This window comes from Trichoplusia ni, chromosome 8 (genome assembly GCF_003590095.1).
Source record: "Trichoplusia ni isolate ovarian cell line Hi5 chromosome 8, tn1, whole genome shotgun sequence".
Taxonomy (NCBI): Eukaryota; Metazoa; Arthropoda; class Insecta; order Lepidoptera; family Noctuidae; genus Trichoplusia; species Trichoplusia ni.
In genome coordinates this window covers 1943109-1959013 of record NC_039485.1, presented here as the reverse complement: position 1 = coordinate 1959013, position 15905 = coordinate 1943109, and the positions used below count along the sequence as shown (strand labels likewise).

Genomic DNA, 15905 nt, shown 5'->3' with positions numbered 1-15905 from the left:
CATACAAAAGAATGTGGTAATTCTTCAAAATGGTCGCTTTGTATGGTTTGCCAACTTGCATGTCTGTGTTTCAGAGTTCTTTGTTTTCGTAATTCATTGGATAATATTAAGTTTATGGAAAAGTTTATGCAAATCCTCGGTTGTTCCCTTTGAATAAGAACATTGACATTGTAATCATAATTAGTGGTGTCCAAGAAAGATGTCATCAGTAATGTGAGAGCTCTCCGAAGAAACTTTTATCCTACGAGATTATGACGTTTGTGATTCCTATTCAGAATAGCAGAAAGTGAAAATTATTCTGGTAAATTGTTAGTGCAACATATTCCTTACAAGTGCCTGTGATTTGTTAAACATAGAAACAAAGCTGACTCTAATTTTGGCATTCCACAGTACTATGTCATGATTGATTCGTGTTGAACATTCTTTTGGCTTATAATGAACCAGCAGCTTTGACTGCAGGAATGTACATCCAGAACGCAAGTTAAAAGCACATTATATTCAAAATTTACTGGATTTTTTATTCATTATTCGTTTATTGATGAGATTGTTATTAATGTTGATCAAAAAGTGTCTGTCAAATAACACATAACAATCCAGTTAGAGTTTATTTTAGTGTCGATATTTTGTAAATAGGAAGGGTATTGGCGGTACATCAGTGCTAATAATAAATTTTGTTTTTATTTTTCAGTTTATTGTAAAATCTGTTTGAAGTTATTGAATGTTTATACCATGATAACACAACAAACAAAACATTGAACAGAAGATAAACAAACGTAATTAAGTGAGGTGAAGGCAAGCTGCAGCACAATATTTGGGTGTATCTTAAATGCAATAGTGACCAGTGATAATGAGTGTGGTGAGCAGGCGGGGTGTGCTTGTGTGATGGGAGGGGTCGGGTGAGAGGTGAGGCGCACGGGCGCGGGCGCCATGAACCCGCCGGCGCCCCGCCAGGCGGCCGCTCGCTCCGGCTATCATCAGAAGGCACTAGCCCAGATCCGCAACTCACTACTACCATTTGCTAACAATGGAAACTCTGAGCCCCCCGGCTCCTCAGCAGCCAGCACTGTCAGCTCTGGTGTCAGTTCAGGCTTCAGTTCATCATCAGGAAATGGTCTTGATAAAGATTTGACTGCATTACCACAGTCCTTGAATCAACTGATTGCCTTAGGATTTGATGAGGTTAGTAAAATAGTTAATTCTATATTATAATACCAATAACTTCTATATCAAAATTCAAAAGAAGGAATAACAATATAAGTGTGATGTGAGAATATCATTGTGATAATAGTGATCAGATTAATGTTTCTAGAAGCAGTATTTATTACTTTTGCAAAGCTTAACCGATAGTGATTCCTTTTTACTGTGTTAAACCTTAACCTGGACATCAGTACAAAATATATTTCATCTGTAGGTGCAAGCTGGGTTTGGTATGCTATTCTTAGTTAGGTAAACAAATACAACAAACATGGTATCTGATCAACTATTTAATTGTTAGCCTTTCCTAAAATCTATGTAAATGGCTGATGATGGCCCTATTAGTTGATATAGCTGTTGTATTCAAATAACATTTGTTTTTTTGGCCTATTTTAATAATTGTCAGTAGACTTCTTGATAATATTTTATTGAATAGAATGGCACAAACAATTGCACAATTTTTACGTATAAAAAATTATGTATTTAAACCTAGGTAGGTAGGTAGGTCTAGGTAGGTCCTAGATACATGCTGCCATCTTTATTAGTCAATAAAGATTACAAGTTATTAAATGTTCTTTACAGGACCCTGCTGTTAGAGCATTAAAGTATGCTGGGGGGCGGTTTGATGCAGCGTTAGATTACCTGTCCAAACAGCAGGAATCTCATAATGGAGTCCTCAAGTCAAGCAATCTGAATGCTCTGAACTCCAAGCTAATAAGAAAACCTAGTCTAGAACGTGAAATTAATCTTCACCGAGGCAGCCCTGCACTGGACTCTGGTGCAGGAAGCTCCCGGTCTGACAGTCCCAGACAGTCAGACGCACCTCCCCTACCCCATGAGAAATTGAGCCGGCAATACTCGCCCAGCGGATTCTCCGAGCCCCCGCCCCCGCCCCCGCCGCGATGTCCGTCCACGCCGCCGGTGATGCCGTCGGTGCAGCAGCTCATGAAGCGCATGTCCCCCGCGCCGCCGCTGCCGCCCGCGCGCGGCACCAGCCCCGTGGCCGCGGGTGCGCCCGCGCCGCCCGCCCGCCAGCCTATGATCGTGCAGAACGGCCCCCAAGTACAACAGCAGTTGACGCAGCAAATTCAGGCCCTAAGCATGTACCAATCTTCAGGTGGAGGAGCGGAGCTCCCGCCTCCCTATCCACTTTCAGGCGTGCCGCCTCCTCCATCATATTCTGTGTCTATGCAGAATCGCCAGAGTCCTACGCAATCACAGGATTACAGGAAGAGTCCGTCGTCAGGTATATACTCGGGAGGGACTTCTGCCGGGTCGCCGAGTCCGATTACGGTGACGCAATCGACAGGGTCGGCGTCTGGAATGACTCGCCCTACGCCTATTCAGGCGTGGACTGCGAGACAAGCGGTGCAGCCCCCGATCATCATGCAGTCCGTCAAGAGTACACAAGTCCAGAAACCTGTTCTTCAAACGGCCATCGCGCCTGTAGCACCTCCTCCTGTGGCTAGCTCTGTAGCACAGCCTCCGCCGCCTTCGTACGCTAGTTCTATCCAACAAAAGCAGCAGGCACAAACTCCGCCGAGCTATCCACTAGCGCCCAAGCCGTCCTCGCCCGGCTCGACGCCGCCGGTCATACCGACAGCGACAACTCCCACCGTCCCCACTACAGAGCCACCGAGTTATGCGATCACTATGCAAGCTCTTGCCGTACAGAGAGGAATGCATCCAATACCACCACCGCCATATGGTAATCAAAACGACAATACGACCACTGTCAATTCCCACCACTCTCCTTTACATAAAAAGTTTTCAAACAATTGCGATATGAAAGGGGAAACTTCTCAATTAGAAATAAAATGTCCAAACCAAAATTGCACCAACAATCTTCTTAAAGATAGTGTCATAGCATCTGGTTCTGATAAGAGTTCAAACGGTTCATCGGAAAGACGGTCAAAGGGCGTAGAAAAGATCAGGCATCAATCTCCTATACCAGAAAGAAAGAATATCAGTAAAGAAAAGGAAGACGAACGTCGGGATTGTAAAGTGAGAAATTATTCACCTCAAGCTTTCAAGTTCTTCATGGAGCAGCATGTCGAGAACATTTTAAAGTCGTATAAACAGCGAACGTTTAGACGAATGCAGTTGGAGAAAGAAATGACTAAGATAGGTCTTAGTGCGGAAGCACAATGTCAAATGAGAAAAATGCTGTCTCAGAAAGAGTCCAACTACATTAGATTAAAGAGAGCAAAGATGGATAAGTCTATGTTCACGAAGATAAAGCCGATTGGGGTCGGTGCCTTCGGGGAAGTGACGTTAGTGAGAAAGATTGATACTAGTCATCTATATGCCATGAAGACACTTCGTAAAGCTGACGTGCTAAAGCGGAACCAGGTGGCGCACGTTAAGGCCGAGAGGGACATCTTAGCGGAGGCTGACAACGAGTGGGTCGTCAAACTGTACTACAGCTTTCAAGATAAAGACAACTTATATTTTGTGATGGATTATATACCTGGCGGTGATCTGATGTCTTTGTTAATAAAACTAGGTATATTTGAGGAGAGTCTCGCCAGATTTTACATAGCGGAATTGACGTGTGCCGTGGAGAGTGTCCATAAAATGGGCTTCATCCACAGGGACATCAAGCCCGACAATATTCTCATAGATCGTGATGGCCATATTAAATTGACTGACTTCGGATTATGTACGGGATTCAGATGGACGCATAACTCGAAATATTATCAAAGAAATGGTAAGCATACCTATCTATATCAGTTTTTTCCCCTCATTGTACAGTCAGCGCCAAAAGTCGATGAACAGAATCAACTTTACAAAACAGCTGTTCACAATAAAATGCCATAAGTTATAGTCACAACTGGGAAACAAAATAGAATGTACACCAGAAATTTACAAAAGTCGTTAAACACGAGTATTTCAAAAGTATCTGTGCACTAGTATTCCTAATGTCGCTGAACATCATTCTATCAAAGTCACTAAACAGCAGAAAAAACAAAATTAGGCTAACAAAGTATATTTTTAATGTTGCCGTGACTGTGTTAATGTACCTACTTTTGACGCTTATGTTGTTGAGCTACTTTTGGGACAGTGCTTGCTGTATCTATATCAATACAATTTATAACTATAAAAATGCTGGACCGATTTTGATACAATTTGAATGGAGTGACATTTAAAAACATGGCTATTTAGAATTTTTTAATCCATTATTTTTTTGTAAAATATTAAAATAATATAAAAAAATATATTTTAAATAAAATTTATTATTTCACATATTTCATTTATTACTTTAAGTAATAATTCAAATGAAAATATTTTAGATATTGTTAACGAAACCTTCTTCTCAAAGTGAAACCTCCTTCAAGATCCTTAGTGAAACCTCTTTCGAACCTGGGATTTGACAAGCAGTCCGCTATAAAAGACGGAGCGCCCTTAGCAACGGCCTCTCTCCGCTATCAGCTGTCACCCTAATTTCAATAGAGAAGATGGCTGGAAGATATCACCTACTTGGGACCCAATAATAAATAAACTCAAGGCCAAACCCAAGAGCAGCGCTGCAAAACATCAAGACACAGTGTCGGACAACAAATAATTAATTAAAATATGAAGGTAGAAAGAGCAAAATCTGCTGTCAAGACAAACACCATCTCAGTCTGCCCGTGACCATGATACCTGCAAGGGTGTCGAAACGTCGGGAACTAAAATCTAAAATTAAACCGCGGTAAAATCCGTGAAAGTAGTTTCATTTCAATGGATTAAAAAATTCTAAATAGCCATGTTTTTAAATGTCACTCCATTCAAATTGTATCAAAATCGGTCCAGCATTTTTATAGTTATAAATTGTATTGATATAGATACAGCAAGCACTGTCCCAAAAGTAGCTCAACAACATAAGCGTCAAAAGTAGGTACATTAACACAGTCACGGCAACATTAAAAATATACTTTGTTAGCCTAATTTTGTTTTTTCTGCTGTTTAGTGACTTTTGATAGAATGATGTTCAGCGACATTAGGTATACTAGTGCACAGATACTTTTGAAATACTCGTGTTTAACGACTTTTGTAAATTTTCTGGTGTACATTCTATTTTGTTTCCCAGTTGCGACTATAACTTATGGCATTTTATTGTGAACAGCTGTTTTGTAAAGTTGATTCTGTTCATCGACTTTTGGCGCTGACTGTACTTTGTTTATAGTAAATAGGTACTTTTCAACCTTTAAGACATTATAACCCAGAAACCCAGTAATATGAATTTATAAAAGGCACATATAAAACTATACAAGACATGCAAGCTGATCCCATATGAAAGTTCCTTAACTTTTACCTAAATTTCGGCATTTTTTTGAGATGCTAAGCATGTTGTGGTTTAATTTCAGATCACGGACGACAGGATTCGATGGATCCTGTGGACGGCGAGTGGGGCGCCATGAATGAGTGTCGGTGTCACCAGCTGAAGCCGCTGGAGAGGCGACGCAAGCGCGAGCACCAGCGCTGCCTGGCGCACTCGCTGGTGGGGACGCCCAACTACATCGCGCCAGAGGTCCTGCAGCGGACCGGCTACACGCAGCTCTGCGACTGGTGGTCTGTCGGCGTCATCCTCTACGAGATGCTGGTCGGCTCGCCACCCTTCCTAGCCACCACGCCTGCTGAAACGCAACTCAAAGTTAGTACTTGTTCATTATTATTTTCTATTCACTAATCAATTTCCTTCATAATAACCCCATGTTTTTTACACAGGTCATAAATTGGGAGAGTACTCTACACATCCCCGATGCTGCCAAATTGTCTCCAGAGAGCAAGGATTTAATCCTACAACTATGCTCGGGACAGGAGACGAGGCTCGGCAAGGACGCCAACGAGGTAAAGAACCATCCGTTCCTCAACGGCATTGACTTCGACAAGGGGCTTCGGAGGCAGGTGGCGCCGTACATACCTCGAATAGAATACGCCACGGACACGTCAAACTTCGACCCGGTGGACCCGGACAAGCTTCGCAACTCGGGCAGCTCCGACTCCAACAAGTCGGACAGTGAGCTGCTCGACAACGGGAAGACGTTCCACGGCTTCTTCGAGTTCACGTTCCGGAGGTTCTTCGACGACGGGTACACGAACAAAATTAATCTAGACGATAACGACAACCAGGGACCCGTGTACGTATAGAACGACTCCGCGACTCCGACAGTGATAAAAGAGACACTGAGACTAACTTGTAGGATTTTTTTACAAAGTGTGTGCCTTTGACTCTCTCTATTAAAAAAAATAGTTTTTGTAAACGTAACGAATATAACGTATTTAAAATTAATTAAAAAGCCGTATTGTTAATAATCCCGGTGATAATGTTGTAATATTGTATCGTTATGTATTTGTAAGAGTAATCTTATTTCAGTGTAATATATGTAACGAATGGATCACAGTAGTGCATAGCTTACCTATGGTGCTGTTCCCGAGCGGTGGCCGCGGCCGGCGGCGGTCGCGGTGCGCCTCCCGATGTCTAAACTCCATTCAGTGTATACTATTTTTTGTAACTAGAGAAATTATTTATGAGATAAGAACAAGCTTACTGGAATTAACGAATGATTGTCACTATATTTTCTTATGTATTTATCGAGGTAGGTCGCTTATGTGTGTTTGTTTACATATGTGTAAAACGTTTACTTATGATTCATGAACGTCATACAAAAATTGGCAATAGTCAATCATACTGTGCTTCCATTTAGTCTTCAGGACACTAGCTCATAATGTGTGCCTTAGAATTTCAATATTAACATTTTTACACGTGTATGATACAGAATTTGTGATGGGTCGATTGTATACTACAACATAGTAGATAAAGTTTTATAACTCGACGTATGTACTGAGTGCAATACATATTTATTAACAAAACAAAAGTCGACGCGTACTTCATTTGCTGTGCTTGAAGTATTACTTCGATTTTATTATTTTTCTTATGGTAGCGCACATTTCAAGTCGAATTGTTGTGTTTAAATATGCAAGATTTTGTAACTACCATTAAACTAACAATATTCAATTATATAGTCGCAAAGTAAATAACAAAGTAATGAGAACAAAAGGCGTTGTCAGCCGCCATACAATAATAAACTGCTTGTTTGTGGTCGTTATTAGAGCGCCATTTTTTTCATTTGTACAGTAAAATATGAGTCACTTCAATTTAAATTATGTGTTATTGAATGTAAATTGTTTTATTCTGAAATGAATCATGCTTATAAGTGAATGAAAATAAAATATGGGAATTTTTGTTAATATTTTCTTTCATAACCTTTTGATAGTTCCACACTGATGTTTAGCATTATTTTAAATAGGATTGTGGTCATTAAAACAAGGACTCAGTCTTTAAACATTTATAAAAGAACTTTAGAATGCATTGATTGAATTGTACTTATAGCACCAAATGAAAATAACCTTATAACTAATGCTTAATCAAAAACTCCTGCACTTTCTTATTGAAATCTTCAGCATATTTCAAATGTATATGATGTTTGCCTTCAGGATAGAGATGAATCCTAGGAAAATAAATATACATGTTAGTATTTAGTTATAACTGCACTTCATAAATATGCAATGAAAGTAAGTGAACTGTAAATAAAATGATATGATAATATTTCTGTACCTAGATCCACTTATGTGTGTGTGCAAGTGTGAGGCATGAACACTGTCCACTAAGGGGTCTTTCTGCCCATACAGTATAAAGGTAGGACATTTGATATCCTTTAAAAGTTCATTACAAATGTTTCCTTTGTTTGCATTGTAAATTTCTTCCATTATGTCTACCCAGCTAGCATTATATGCTGCAAACCTCTCCTCTCCATACACCTCAATTAGAGGGTCTCTCATCCTTTTAGACCAGGAGTTGATATCTCTGATTTCTGCAAAGTAATAAAATAACAAAAACAATTTTCAAAAAAGCATAACTACATAATGTTTAGACTACAGAATGCTAACATTAAAATAAGGCACTTACTTTTATACATTGCCAACTCATTAGGCAATATAAATGAGTTAGCTCCCCAGATCACTAACTTGTTTACTGCTTCAGGGTACTTAGCAGCATGGATCATACTTGTTATAGCACCATCACTGAATCCTAGCAGTGAGTATTTTGGGATATTTAAAGCCTTTGGAAAACAGACAAATTTGGTTAGTCAATCTTGTATGTAGTGTTGATATAGTTATACATAGAATAAGACAGATATTTGGCTTGAATATTTCAATACTAAGAACACAGATAAGCAAAAAACTCTGTTTTTTTTTTAAGTTATTTTTCTTTAGAAATCTAATAATATGCCAATTACAGTAAAACTTTATGAAGTAGATGCTTGTAAAGTAATAGATGTCTGCACTTGTTGTCAATATTATCTATATATCCAGCATTATCTACCTTCATAAACTCATAAGCAGTTTCAGCATCTTTTTCATAAAAATCTGTTGTGAATTTCTTTTCAGGTGGTCTGCTTTTCCCATATCCAGGAGGGTCCCAAGCTACTAACGTAAACTTTTCCCGATCGAACCCTTCGACTTGAGGTTTGCCTTCAGTCCATATTGTGCCTAAAGCACCCGGCAAGAACATTGCATGGTGAGCACCAGTACCAACTTTTACATAGTTTATAACGCAATCATTGACCTTTATTTTCTCTTCCTGAAACATAAAATTACTTTATTAAAGTAAAAGTGCAAACATACGAAACTGTTCGGATTCGGACTTACCTGCCATGATGTGTTTTACAATTAATTTACTACTATACACCTTGTAATTATATTTTTACCTTTGGAAGTGCCGCCGTAGAGAGACCACGAAGTGCATTTTTGCCAATAATAGTCATCGGCAAAATCAAAGTTTTAACTTTCAGTAACATTGTTGACAAGGTATTTCGCTGTGATCTTTTTGAACGATGAGCTAGGTTTATCAAAGATAGTCTTGTTTACGAATCGTAAAATACGAGTATTATATTCTTTTTATCACAGTTTAGGTATTATGTACATATGAAATGACTATTATTATAGATATCATTTTTATCAGTTTGTTGACAGCTGATTGAGCTGTGCTGACAAGACATGACAAGACGACAACTTTGTCTGACAGTTATCGAGCACAGAATAAAATAATTTACTTATTTTATCATTTTTCTATATAGTTCGAAGTCGACCCCAGCGCAGCTTGGGATTAAATTATTGTTGTAATCCTGAACAGCATGCATTGGAAATCCCTGAAAAAGATGAAGGTGAGATCTTGGTTCATTAAGGTGGTGCAAATGTCCTTGAACCCTTTTGGTTATTGGATATATTTTTCAATTAAGTAGATAATCAAACAAATTATAAACAGCCTTATTTTAACATAATTTTCTTATGCAGCATTCGTTATTACCTTATTTTGGACAAACAGCATTGATAATTTGAAAGATGAAATTGTAACTCCCATTGACATTGCTTCTGTGGCAGCCGTACTCTATTTCATTAGATAAGGGTAACCAATGTAGACAAATACACTTTTTTCTAAGAACTGTTTAAAAGTAAATTGCGACGGCAACAAACATTACCAGAATAAAATTACGACTGCCTTAATAAAATCATTTGCTTGCTAACACTAGCTGGTTTACTTTTTGAAGTACCTAAGCTGAAAAAAAGTATGGTTACTTTGATAAGTACGTCATGACTATTACTACACTTTTGTAATAGGAATTTAAAATATTTCATCTGCAAAGAGGGACAAAACAAAACAACAAACTAGTATTAAAATTTTATTATCAGTGTGACGACGCACGACACGCCCTAGCAAATAAACTAGCATTAAATGTTAAAAGCATTGACGGTTTCTTAAAATAAATTAACCTTCTATGGATGCAACTTATTGTGACGGTGTATAACCCTGCGCAAATACAGATGACAACCTATTTATCTGATCACATAAATCTTCCAACTAACTTACAATAAAAAGGATCACTTCCAAAAGAATACAAGTTCGCTAGCTTTTTACTGACCCAACCAAAAATGCCTTGACGAAAATTAATTAATATCTGCTTTAGTGAAGATGCACATACATTAACAATAATACTATTTTATAGCTTATAAGTAAAACGATTGAATAATAAAGGCATCAGAGACAGTGTGTTTGGTCTCAAAATGTTAGTTATACACTCAATATGTACTAAACCAGTACATCGACATACAGGCACCTCAAGCATTCTATTATGTCATAGATTGATCTCAGCACATTTTAACTATTTTTTATACTAGAATAAAATAATTATTTTGTGATTTTATTAGAAAAATCGAAAATAGTTAATTTAAATTAGCACCACATTGGTTGACAAACAAGTGATATCTTCGTAACGAGGTGCTAAACGATCACGTGACTGACGGTAATTTAGTGATGGGAGGCGGGCTTTGAACACAAACTCCTCTTTGATATGATGCCATACCATTTCCTGTGTATTTGAGTTCAGTCAAGTGCAGTACTGAGATCGCCTTCCGCTGACCTCACGGCTAACACGACATTTTAATATAGGAATAATCTTAAGCCAATGTTACGTTAGTCGCGAGTGTAGCGTTGCTTATTAAGTATTTATAGTTCGCCCGCGTGGCAGGCATCCTCGTAGCTCTTGCCCTTCTGTTCGGGGTCCAGTTTGATCATGTCGTCAATACGGAGAATCGTGATCGCGGCTTCTGTGGCGAACTTAAGGGACTTGACCTTGGAGATGGCGGGCTCTAGTACTCCGGCCGCCAGGTTGTCGCGAAGGACTCCTTCCGTCAGATCGAGACCGACCCACTTAAGGTTAGCGTGCTCAACCTAAAAAAGAAGACGTTTCAATGAAGAATTTGGTTACTATAGTCCGATTTTTAATTCGAGGCAGTAAAATGACATTTCCAGTGTGGCAGGTTTTTAATTCCAAATAAATAGTGATGTGTTAGAATCGACTTATTACAATCAAAAGTTAGTCGAGCTTACATTTTTTTAAACAGATATCAAATTAGCTCAGTATAAAAAAAATATATTTACGACAATTAATCAAAAGACATGCACGGTGACTGTTTTTAAATGTAAAAAAAATAATAATTTAAATTTATAAAATTAAAGCCAAATGCGGTGCTGGTATAAGATGAAGCACCTTACCATGCAAAAAAAGTCGTGCGCATCACGATTATAAAAGCTCAATTAATAGCAATAGTAAATTTTTGATACATAATAAAATAAAGCATGACTAAATGTCATCGTCGTAGTAGGATGTCCAAACATCACTATTGTAGCGGGTCACCCTTTTTTGTATAAATGACAGTTGCAATTGTCATTTTACTGCCTCGAATTAAAAATCGGACTATAATTGGAACTATTTTGAATATTTGACTGCACTTTTCGTGGTACATACAAAGTATGAAAATGTGCTCAAAAGAACGGAGTACTTTCTGCTTATGGCTTTGGAGGCATCTAAATGTTGAAAACCATAAACGGATCCAGCAGAAAGTCAGGTACAACAAACAAGTTCATAACTGCTTTCCGACGGACCGTCGTTTACATAGAGAATCGAGTTCACGCGTGTGTGCAAAAACCTAACTTTTGAAATACAATTTGTTAACTCTTGACAAAAATATTCTTAAATGAAGCATGCGACCGTGCTTACTCTCAAAAAAATGGTACTATATGGGTTAACCTCCAACTTTTAAAAGTATTATAATATTAGCAAAGATTGGAAGCAGCAGTCAGTCAAGCAGAAAGGATTACCTTGGTCTGTGAAGAGTTGTGGTACGCCCGTAACTTGGCCACGAGGTCTGTGGCGTCCCGCGCCGCGTTCACGGCCAAAGTCTTCGGGATAACGAGCAGGGACTGCGCGAAGGCAGCGATAGCGAGCTGTTCGCGGGAACTCTGTCAAAATGTACATAAATAAGATATATTTGTGTGAAGGACTCTCGCAATTAATATGATAGTCATCAAATATTCAGATAACTAAAATTTATCTTCTCAAAGTTTTTCCACGAAGTTCCTTTCTATTGCTTATAATTAAGTAATCTGTGCATGTTAGCTCACCAGCGTGGTGGCGAAGTTCTCGAGGTAGATGGAGAGCGCGGCCTCGACGGCGCCGCCGCCGGGCACGAGGCGGCCGGACTCCAGCACGCGGCGGACGGCGCACAGCGCGTCGTGGGTGGAGCGCTCCATCTCGTCGCAGTACGCGTCCGTCGGACCGCGCAGGATTATGGACGCCGCCGTGCGCGCGACCGGCCTGGAAACGTACCAAAACTTTAGATTTAGGACTTTTTAGGTTTAACTGCATTTGTAATGTTCTTACTCCTTAAATACATTAAGTATGTCGTAATTATGTTAATGTTGATGTAAACAAGCTACAGTATCCAAAATATACACAAACATGTAGAGAGCAGTATCTTACCCCTTGATCAAAATCAGCTGGTCATCACAAATCTGTTCCTGTACAACTTCAGCTGCTTCTCCCACCATGCTAGGTTCAAAGACTTCCTCTCCGTCCATGTTGGTGAGTGACGTCAAGAAGGCGGCACCAGTGGCCTTAGCGATTCTCTTGAGGTCGGACTTTTTGACGCGACGCACGCCCATAGCGCCGGACTCGACGAAGTATTTGAGGCAGAGGTCGTCGATACCGCCCGAGCAGAGGACTACATTGACGCCGGTCGACAAGATCTTTTGCAGACGCTCCTTAGTGATGTCCAGCTCACGGGCGCGGATGGCTTCTAGCTTTTCTGGGTCTGTTACTAGAACCTACAAAATTTAAGTAGTTTTCAATTTGCTAGTTACATGAAAAATCAATTTTAGAAATTGATCCCAAAAATGTAGACTTCCAGACTATGGAATCATGGTTTTTACGACTAAACACGTTCTTACCTGCACTCCCATCTTCATCTTAGTTTTCTGCAGCGAGAAGTCGAGACACGCGATCTTAGCGTTCAAGATCTTCTTGGGCATAGCCTGAGAGGCCACAGTGCAGTTAAGAGCGTACCCTTTCACCAACACGCTCTCCCGGGCGCTGCGACCGTGAGCCTTCAGAATGTTGATAGCCTTAATGGGGTAAGATGGGTTACCCTTGTAGTCTGTCACTTTGACTGCCATTGCGGCATCCACAACCATTTCGGAGAAGAAATCAGCATCACTGCATTATGTTTAAGGAAATGTCATGTAAAAAACCAATTTTGTGAAATATTGTTTTGTAGCTTGTGCCTGCTTTCAGATATGCTCTGCTTGCGATAACAATGGTTGTCAATTTCAAAAGAAATAAATGCACAAAATCACTAAGCAATGACTTTCAAATCACTATTATGACTAACTCCATCAATAACGAGTCATCATCACTTTTGAGTAATAATAATAGTATATCCCTGTAAAATATTTATATTTCCTATAATATGTCTTAAGTTTAAACCTGGAATAGTAAAAATAAATTTACTTTTTTACAACTATTTAGAAAAATAAGCTACCTACCTAAGTCTTTTTGATTGAGACTACCGACTATATTATTATTTTTTAAAGAATTGTTAAAAGGATACGCTCCAATTAGTTTGGAAGACATGGTGGTCTTAGCAGCGTTGACAATAGACGGTCTGCCAAGAGATGCCACGGTAACTGTGAGGTTGTCCTGCACATATTTGACGGCCTCTTTGCAGGCTAGTCGGTAACCAGAGATAATACTTGTTGGGTGGATCTTGTTCTTTACTAGTTCATCTGCATTCTGTAACAATAGAAAAAAAACATTAAAACCATAACTACAGGAGCATTTTTACTTGTAAAATGTACTAAGAATGGTATCAAGTTCTGAAAGAATTGACATGTACATGAAACTATTTAAAAAAGAGGAAATAATTATTTTGACCAAATGAAAGATTGTAAGAACATTTGACTAAGTAAGACAAGACAAAATAATGAATTTATGCTACTAATTTTAGTAAATAATTATCATCTGATAAAACTGATACCTGAACCGACCTTAGAGGTTGAACTTTATATTTACTGTTGTCATGGTTACTAGAGGAAATCTGTTTACCTTCAGTAGCTCAGCAGCAATGATCACAACTGATGTGGTACCATCTCCAACCTCCTCATCTTGTAGCTGTGCCAGTTCTACCAGAACTTTAGCGGCGGGATGCTCTACTTCCAACATCCTTAAAAGGGGATACGGTTCTATTAGGTGATGGTATGTAAGAAGTATAGCTTATATAGTATTCTTGTAGAGTAAACTTTTGAATCGTGATAACTTTCATTCAAATAAAATCATTCAAGATTCTTGTCCAAGTTGTTGAATAAAACTAGGATTTTCATTAATTTTATATATACATTTATGTAGCCATCATTTATCATGTCAAAAGTGAACTTACTTCAGAATGGTAGCACCATCATTTGTGACAGTTACATCTCCAATATCATCAACCAACATTTTGTCGAGACCCACGGGTCCCAGGGAACTTTTCACAATGTTGGCTATAGCTGCGGCTGCCATTACTACAAACAAATCGTTTTATTTTATGAGACTCCATTGTCTCCCACTCATAAACACATAGGTTATTATTTTATAAAACATAAATTTATGATCTGGGACATGTTAACCAAATCAAACTAATCTTTATACGATAAAATCACGTAAAAATACATTTTTTTGCTTTATTTCTAAGTTCTTTCTGAGATATTTACAAAAATGTAACCATAAGTCGCTATGCATGTGATCTACCGGAGTACTAAAACCTCGTGTAAATTATCATGTAAACATCACCATTTTGTGTTCTGACTGACGCTCCTGAGGTTCTGGTTCCCGCGACGGATAAAGCTGCTGCAAGTGTCGACATTTTTAATTGAAATTTAACACAAAATTCATAAAATAATCGCCCGTCACACTTTTTTGATTCTGGAAGAACCTCACAATGTTGCCAACAAACTAAATAAAATGTCAAATGACATTTTGTTTATTGCCAGTATCAAATAGTGTTGGCATTTAAATATTTTGCATTTGTGAATTAAGAACTTCAAAGTTCAAGGCCCCAAGATTCAGAAATCTAGTATATTAATGCTACACTGCGCTAAAATACTTGACTTTTACATGTATATTTAATAATAGCTGTTGCCCGTGATTTCATCCGCGTGATTAAAAGATATATGTCAATACTTTTTGTTGTTTTACACATATTTTGAATTTTCCCTCGGGAACTACTTAAGAAATCGGGATAAAAGGTATCCTATGTTCTTTTCCATGTCATTGGCTATTATGCATGTCAAATTTCATCCAAATTCGTTCAGCCGTGCGTGATTGAGTAACAAACATCCACACTTTCACATTTATAATATTAGTAAGGATTAGATAATGCTTTCGTGAGAATAAAAAAAATACTTCTAAGAACGATGGGGCCGTGTTTCGGGTTCATTTTGAAATCAGTCTATTATTGGTTCCATCATATTATTATTGCTTTACGACTTAATCACCTAACTTACAGAGAGGCGGGTTTTCATCAGTCGATATGTCGTTTGTTTGCCCACACTCAGGGGCTTCCCATACGCGGGTTAAAATTCAGTGAAATGCATCGCTTGATAACCTGGTCTATACAAGTAATTTGGGGTCTTTGTTTTTAATCTCCAGTGTAAAAAGGCGTTTTGTAAGTTGGACGTGTCTGTCTGTCTGTGGCATCACAACTCCCAAACGAATAGAACGATTTCAGTTTAGTTTGTTACGTATTAAAGGTGAATTATGTGTGAGTTTAGACAAGTTGGATAAAAAAATCGG

The 15905-nt window shown here is 38.6% G+C and overlaps 3 protein-coding genes across 4 annotated transcripts; 1 reads left to right on the top strand and 2 right to left on the bottom strand.

The window, feature by feature from the left end:
* On the top strand, positions 1 to 7423 carry LOC113496857 (serine/threonine-protein kinase Warts). 2 transcript variants are annotated; one of them, XM_026876224.1, is made up of 5 exons: positions 1 to 301; positions 689 to 1179; positions 1777 to 3904; positions 5544 to 5830; positions 5905 to 7423. In XM_026876224.1, the coding sequence occupies exons 2-5, from the start codon at positions 928 to 930 to the stop codon at positions 6325 to 6327; spliced, it is 3090 nt and encodes a 1029-aa protein (XP_026732025.1). In that variant the 5' UTR covers positions 1 to 301; positions 689 to 927; the 3' UTR covers positions 6328 to 7423. The 2 variants fall into 2 exon arrangements, with proteins under 2 accessions (XP_026732025.1, XP_026732024.1); XM_026876223.1 differs by having other exon boundaries at positions 1 to 308.
* Positions 7424 to 7511: 88 nt separating this feature from the next.
* LOC113496861 (valacyclovir hydrolase) lies at positions 7512 to 9227 on the bottom strand. The gene is made up of 5 exons (XM_026876229.1): positions 8949 to 9227; positions 8564 to 8821; positions 8147 to 8300; positions 7796 to 8051; positions 7512 to 7688 (listed from the first exon to the last, which is right to left on the bottom strand). Exons 1-5 carry the CDS (start codon positions 9036 to 9038, stop codon positions 7595 to 7597), a joined length of 852 nt encoding a protein of 283 aa, XP_026732030.1. The 5' UTR covers positions 9039 to 9227; the 3' UTR covers positions 7512 to 7594.
* A 680-nt stretch (positions 9228 to 9907) lies between these two features.
* On the bottom strand, positions 9908 to 15063 carry LOC113496858 (T-complex protein 1 subunit alpha). The gene is made up of 9 exons (XM_026876225.1): positions 14904 to 15063; positions 14512 to 14635; positions 14181 to 14298; positions 13687 to 13868; positions 13028 to 13292; positions 12561 to 12904; positions 12203 to 12395; positions 11900 to 12040; positions 9908 to 10969 (listed from the first exon to the last, which is right to left on the bottom strand). The coding sequence occupies exons 1-9, from the start codon at positions 14974 to 14976 to the stop codon at positions 10745 to 10747; spliced, it is 1665 nt and encodes a 554-aa protein (XP_026732026.1). The 5' UTR covers positions 14977 to 15063; the 3' UTR covers positions 9908 to 10744.
* Between the last annotated feature and the right edge of the window lie 842 nt (positions 15064 to 15905).

Coding starts and splice junctions, on each gene's coding strand:
- LOC113496861 (XM_026876229.1), bottom strand. CDS start 9,038: ATGTTACTGAAAGTTAAAACTTTGATTTTGCCGATGACTATTATTGGC. Junction 8,301..8,563: donor CTGCTTATGAGTTTATGAAG/GTAGATAATGCT, acceptor TGTTTTCCAAAG/GCTTTAAATATCCCAAAATA. Junction 7,689..7,795: donor ACACACATAAGTGGATCTAG/GTACAGAAATAT, acceptor TTATTTTCCTAG/GATTCATCTCTATCCTGAAG.
- LOC113496858 (XM_026876225.1), bottom strand. CDS start 14,976: ATGTCGACACTTGCAGCAGCTTTATCCGTCGCGGGAACCAGAACCTCA. Junction 14,299..14,511: donor GATGGTGCTACCATTCTGAA/GTAAGTTCACTT, acceptor TCCCCTTTTAAG/GATGTTGGAAGTAGAGCATC. Junction 10,970..11,899: donor ACAACTCTTCACAGACCAAG/GTAATCCTTTCT, acceptor CTTCTTTTTTAG/GTTGAGCACGCTAACCTTAA.
- LOC113496857 (XM_026876224.1), top strand. CDS start 928: ATGAACCCGCCGGCGCCCCGCCAGGCGGCCGCTCGCTCCGGCTATCAT. Junction 1,180..1,776: donor TTGCCTTAGGATTTGATGAG/GTTAGTAAAATA, acceptor TGTTCTTTACAG/GACCCTGCTGTTAGAGCATT. Junction 5,831..5,904: donor CTGCTGAAACGCAACTCAAA/GTTAGTACTTGT, acceptor TTTTTTACACAG/GTCATAAATTGGGAGAGTAC.